Source organism: Myotis davidii, unplaced genomic scaffold (genome assembly GCF_000327345.1).
Source record: "Myotis davidii unplaced genomic scaffold, ASM32734v1 scaffold46, whole genome shotgun sequence".
In the NCBI taxonomy this organism is placed as follows: domain Eukaryota; kingdom Metazoa; phylum Chordata; class Mammalia; order Chiroptera; family Vespertilionidae; genus Myotis; species Myotis davidii.
Window position 1 is genome coordinate 7499559 of NW_006383006.1, and position 6791 is coordinate 7506349.

The 6791-nt window shown below is 36.2% G+C and overlaps 1 protein-coding gene across 1 annotated transcript in view; it reads right to left on the reverse strand.

Moving 5' to 3' along the window:
* The window catches only part of SPRED1 (sprouty-related, EVH1 domain containing 1), a 161049-nt gene that overhangs the window by 41597 nt on the left and 112661 nt on the right, over nucleotides 1-6791 (reverse strand). Inside the window, exons 3-4 of the mRNA XM_006778100.2 lie at nucleotides 3996-4164; nucleotides 1005-1054 (exon numbers count right to left, since the gene is read on the reverse strand). Coding sequence (XP_006778163.1) covers nucleotides 1005-1054; nucleotides 3996-4164 — 219 coding nt within the window. The remainder of the gene's footprint in view (nucleotides 1-1004; nucleotides 1055-3995; nucleotides 4165-6791) is intronic.

The window sequence follows — 6791 nt, forward strand, 5'->3', positions numbered from 1 at the left end:
GGTGACCTTGGTTAAAACACACAGCGCTAAGGGGAGCAAACATATTAAGAACAGTATGCTATATACGCCAGGTCCCTTGAAACATATGCTGTGCAGATGTTTCTTTCCTGCAGCGACTGTGTCAAGCAGCAAGGATGGACCGGCTTCTGGCACAGTGCCTTTTCTGTGAATTTTTTATGTAAGTACCTTCCTAATAGGCGAGGTATCTGTGATAGTTAATTTTATGTGTCAACTTGTCTAACCTATGATGCCAAGCTATTTGGTCAAACACCAGTCTAAATGTTGCTGTTGTAATTACCACAGTAATTTTCTCATGTGACTAACATTTAAATCAGTAGACTCTGAGGAAAGGAAATTACCCTCCATAGAGTTGGTGGGCCTCATTATAAAAACATTTTAAAAAAAGACTGAGGTCCACCAAAGAGGAAGGAAGTCTGTCTCAAAACTGCCTTTCCACTCAAGACCAAAACATCAACTAGTGACAGAACTTCCAGCATGTCTGCCTATCCTGTGGCTTTTGAACTTGATAATCACATGGGCCAATTCGTTCAAAAGCAAACAAAAAACAATGTGTGTGTATCAAACCAAACAACATTCTCTCTATATATTATGTACATACACACATATATACATACCATTGATTCTGCTTTTCTGTATTTCTTGATAAATACAGTGCCTTAGAAAGTTTCTTAAAAAGTTATGAGTTATGTATTAAGGCAAATTATTTCCTCTATTTCAGAGGTGGGGAACCTTTTTTCTGCCAAGTGCCATTTGGATATTGATGACATCATTCGCAGGCCAGACAAAATTATCAAACTTAAAAATTAGCCTGCTAGGTTTGGCCAAACATTTAATTAACTCACCCCCAATGCCTTGGCAGGGCCAGACCAAATGATTTCGAGGGCCTTATTTGGCCCACGGGCCCGACGTTCCCCACCCCTGCTCTATATCCTTTATGTTTATATCCTTTATGTTTAAAAAATTCTTTCAAGCCAACTACTTACTTGTAAGTCATCATCTGCTCCTTCAGTTTCATTTTTTAATGCTGGGCATCCTAAGAAAACAGGAAAAGTTTAATTAAACATAAAATTTTTGTCTTAGATTTTAGTATTACTGACTAATTGATTATGTCATTATAATACTACAGGAGTCTGATCAGAGATCATTCTGGGCTGCCTGGCAACCAATCTGATGTTGGCCACTCATACGCGCCCGTTTATTAAAAGAACAGAGAATAAAGTGATTGTTTTCCTCTTCTGCAGGTAAATTCCCAATTACTTACAAAGAGATGTTTTTCTCTGTGTGAAAAGTGTACTATTTATAGCAATCCCTGCTCCTGATTTCTCCAAAATACTCAAACACCTAGGTCAGTGGTTCTCAACCTTCCTAATGCCACAACCCTTTAATACAGTTCCTCATGTTGTAGTGACCCCCAACCATAAAATTATTTTTGTTGCTACTTCCTAACTGTAATTTTGCTACTATTATGAATCGTAATGTAAATATCTGATATGCAGGATGTATTTTCATTGTTACAAATTGAACATAATTAAAGCATAGTGATTAATCACAAAAACAATATGTAATTATATATGTGTTTTCTGATGGTCTTAGGCGACCACTGTGAAAGGGTCGTTCGACCCCAAAGGGGTCGCGACCCACAGGTTGAGAACCACTGACCTAGGTAAACTATGTGCACCACGTTCCTCTGGTGTTAGATAATGTCCATGTGTGATCTCCTCAATGTGTCTAAATACTCTGATCCAGGAAACAGTATTTAGTACCCAGAAGTAGGATTTTAGTTGCTATAGTAAGAAAAATAAATGAGCCTTAATTCACTATTGATAGTCAATGGCCAATTGTTGCTATTGACCATTACGCATCAATGTCTCTATATATATTTTTATTATGTTTAAGAGAGCCTTTAGTTCTAACAAATTCATAAAGAGGAATTTCTCCTAGCAATGAATTCTAAGTTTATGTTACCCTTGAGACATAGCTAGCATGGAGATGAGAAATCTGTCCTTTGAAAAGGGTTACAATGTTTTTCCTTATTGTTATAGAAGGCTAATAAGTAAGAGAAATTTAATGAGATTATTCAAAGTCTATATAATAACTTGTAATAAGGTTAACCAATATATTTAAAATAATGTTTACAAATAATAAGATCAACTGAATACAGTGGTAGTCTATTCTACCTGGCTAGGAGTTTGTAAATTTCTCCTTATAAATTGTCTTTTTGAACACTAAACTCAATCTATTTGATCCTAGTGAAAGTGTGTTCTTATGGCGACATAAGTAAAGGCTTCAAAGTAATTCAAAACTTAAACATAAATCATACAAATTTTAACAGCCATAGATAACGATTTTCTCTTTAAAGCACTGGTTCTTCAACACTAGCTAAATAGCAGAATCAACTGGGAAACTAACACTAGAGTACAGTACCAAACCAATATGTCAGAAACGCCTGTAAGGTGAGGCATAAGGGCACCATGCATTTTTTTAATTCAAGTTTATTGTAGTGGTTTGAGAACCACAACATCTGCTAGAGAATCTGAGGATGCATATTCACTTGTTTTCGTAAATTCATAATATAATCATTCAGCTAGGATAACAATTCCTTATCACATTTGAAATGTCTAGGAACTTAAAAATATATATATATATATAATGCCTCAGCTCCACTCCCCAAATAGTTTGATTCAAGTGACCTGGAGGGAGAACTAGTCATTCTATTTCTCAAAAGCCGCCCAGGTAATTCTAATGTGCAGCCAACATCAAGAACACTGACATAAAAATAATTTACGGGCTCTGATTATAAAAATAAAAAGACTGCTATCATTTCATAGAATTTCTTTCTGAACTGGAAATCAAACATTATTTGTTTAACAAACTCTAATATTTAAAGTAGCTAAATAAATTATTTAACCACAGTTTCATGCACTATTAATACAGATTTATACTAAGCATCTCCATGTTCTTGCCTATGGTCTGTTTCATAATTAGTTCATTTCTTCTAATATTCAAAATATACAAATTACAATGTTATGTAATATTGATGCAGTTACTTTATACAGAAGCCATTCTATTATTAAAGATGATATTCCTTTATAATTAGAAAAACAAATCAAGTTTTGACTTGTTTGGGGGAAGAAATTAGTTTTAATGTGATTTCTTTGTTTAATTAAGCAGAGGCCAGTCTTACATGTATATACAGTCTCCCTCTTTTTTAAAACCTGCAAGCCTGTGCAAGCTTTAGAGCTAATAATTTTAACAGACTCGAAAGATTACAAAGAAATAGATGGGGTTGTAATATCTGTCAATAATGAAATCAGGTAAAAAGAAAAGGGTTCTGCCCCAACCGGTTTGGCTCAGTGGATAGAACGTCGGCCTGCAGACTGAAGGGTCCCAGGTTCAAGGGCATGGGCATGTACCTTGGTTGCGGGCACATCCCCAGTAGGGGTTGTGCAGGAGGCAGCTGATCGATGTTTCTCTCTCATCGATGTTTCTAACTCTCCACCCCTCTCCCTTCCTCTCTGTAAAAAATCAATAAAATATATATTTTTAAAAGCATTTCTCTTTCAAAAAAAGAAAGAAAGTGTTCTGACATAGAATAACTGGCGTATACCTATATTTGATTATTAGAAATTTTATCTTTATCATTACCAAAACAAGAATATGACTGATATAACATATACACAAGGATTTTAACAGTTGGAACTGACTGCTCCCCTCTTCCTCAACCTCTTATTTTAAATCATCTGAATTATTTGAAGGGAACTGTTGATGGGTTCTTCAAGGTAATAAATTTAATTGGCATATATTGTGATGTAACAAATTTGAAACAGACTAAGGAGCCCATTATTTTATCTACTTCACCTACAGTGAGCTCTCAAAGTCTGATCACATATCACAAAAGCTGACTTGCTTAAAGTAACTCTACTTTACTATAGATAACTGATGAACAAATTAAGAAAATAGTCAAGAAAACTTACCTTGAGAAATATCCTCTATAGCTCTTCGAATACCTCTATCAAAAGCCCTAGCATCAGCAGGACTTTGAAAGGTAAGGCCAAATTTCTTGTCTTCAATCTTCCAGTGGTGAAATGTTGGAGTGACCTTATTGTAAATGAGGTCCTTTTTAAGCATACATTCCAAAACCACCTGTCAAAAGTTAAATGCCAAAAATTACCATATGTGTCAAATGCATCTATGTAACTCTTAAAAACTAACTGAAGTAAGAAAAGAGCTATTATATTATAGTGATTATTTCAACCCTATAGTAATACAGAGTTCTTGCTACTTAATCTACTTCACAAAGTTATTCACTATAGAAATTAAGATGGGGTTAAAGAGGATTTTAGGAAGATGGCAAAGAACCAGGAATCTGTCCTTCTACCTAAACAACAACTGCACTGGCAGAATCTGTCTGATAAAACTATGTTGGAAGTCTGGAGTCTGCTGAATGTCTGCAACTTCCAGGGGAACGCACAGACGGTAAATTGTGGTTTATTTCTGGGAGTTGTGGGAGTAGTTCCTGGAGCAGCACGTACACAAATCTTGGGAGCCAGGGTAGATAAAAAGAATCCTGTCCAACAACTACCAGATATTTGTGCTCTTATCACTGACTGCTGCTTCTGATCACAGAGGTAAAGACAAAGAAGAGGGCAGCCACTGCTGTACCTTCCCTCACTGCTGCAAGTCATTTCTCATCAGAATGAAGTGACTTCCAGGGTATTTAAAAGGCTAGCACCCTATTTTAGCTGCCATTTTTTTACTTTTTCCCATTTTGAGAGCCAGACATTAAATGCAAAAACAACACCATATTTGGGGGAAATTAGAAAGTGACTATGCATACCCAGGGAAAGGCTCAGAAAAGACATAAGAAGACATTAAGTTCATCTTATTCTGATCCTTGGCACAGAGAAAAAAAAAATAATAATAATAATGTAGTAACAAAAACAGCAAGCCATAGGGAAATGAGACAATCTCATTTCCAGAGTTACTACATTATTAGATTCAAATGCCCAGTGTACAATCAGAATAATCCCAATGCATACAAAGAAACAGTACGGTAAGGCTAGCTAAACAAAATAAGGGGGGTGGAGGATGGGGTGGGTGGGTTTAATAGAAACTGGTCCTGAAAACGATCCGATAGCAGATCTACTAAACAAAGGCTTTTTAAAAACTGTCTTAAAAAGTACAAATTGGCAATTACAAAACAGTCACAGGGATGTGAAGTACAGCACAGGGAATATAGTCAATATTGTAATAACTATGTATGGCATCAGGTGGGTACTAAACTTATGGGGAAGGGTTCAATTCATAAGTTATATAAGTGTCTAACCACTAAGTTGTACAACTGAAACTAATACAATACTGAATGTCAGCTTTAAATATTTAAAAAATCTTAACTGTCTTAAAGATGCTCAAAGAACGAAATGAAGATATGGAGAAAAATCAAGAAAATGTTGTATGAACAAAACAGAAGTATAAATAAAGACCAAAAAAAACCCCCCAAAACCTAAAAAGAAACCAAAAAGAAATTCTGGAGCTGAAAAGTACAATAACTACAGTGAAAAACTTACTAGATGAAAGAAGCAGAGAAAATATTTGTAGAAACTATGGTTGAAAACTCCCCAAATTTGATAAAAAGACATGAATATAAATATGCAATAAGCTAAACACATTCCAAATGAGATGAACTCAAAGGCATTCACACAGAGAATCCTGAAGGCAGAAAGATAAGTGAATTATTTCATAAAAGGATCCTAAATAAGGATACCAAATGACTTCTCTTCAGAAACTTTGGAGACCAAAAGATAATGGACAGCACAGAGCATCACAGCCTGTGGACTGAAGGATCCCAGGTTCGATTCTGTCAAAGGCACATGCCGGGGGTTATGGGCTCGATCTACCAGCAGGGGGCACGCAGGAGGCAGCCGATCAATGATTCTTTCTCATCACTGATGTCTATCTCTCTCCCTCTTCCTTCCTCTCTGAAATCAGTAAAAATATATTGGGCAGCATAACACATTTGAAGTGCTAAATGGAAAAAAAACAACTTGTCAATCAAGAACCCTATAGCTGCTTAAACTGAAATTCAAAAGAGAAGGAAAATAAATAAAAGATCAGAGACTGCTGCAACTAGATCTGTCCTGCAAAAAAAAAACATGGTCAAGGAACTCTGTCTGACAAGGTGAGATGACAGTGACAACAACTTGAAGCTACATAAAGAAAGACCTCAAAAAGATAAATACGTGGCCAAAAGAAAAAAAGCAGTTAATCTACTGGCATAATCAGCCATCATTCTTTGTACATAATTTTAAAAATATACTCCCTAAAACATTTTGCATCACTCAACTTATAATCTCAAAGCCTCCATATCCAAAGTATAAAAATTTCTCATCTAAGTCACACAATATATTAAAAAGTTGTTTTGCTTCTGACTTTAAGTAGCATTAAAAAATAAACACTCTTGCCGAACCGGTTTGGCTCAGTGGATAGAGCGTCAGCCTGCGGACTCAAGGGTTCTGGATTTGATTCCGGTCAAGGGCATGTACCCTGGTTGCGGGCACATCCCAGGTGGGGGGCGTTCAGGAGGTAGCTGATCCATCTCTTGCATCGATGTTTCTAACTCTCTATCCCTCTCCCTTCTTCTCTGTAAAAAACCAATAAAATATATTTAAAAACAACAACAAAAAACACTCTTGCCCTGACTGATCTGCTCAATGGTTAGAGCATCGGCCTGCACACCAAAGGGTCACAGGTTCAATTCTTGGCCCAGGCTG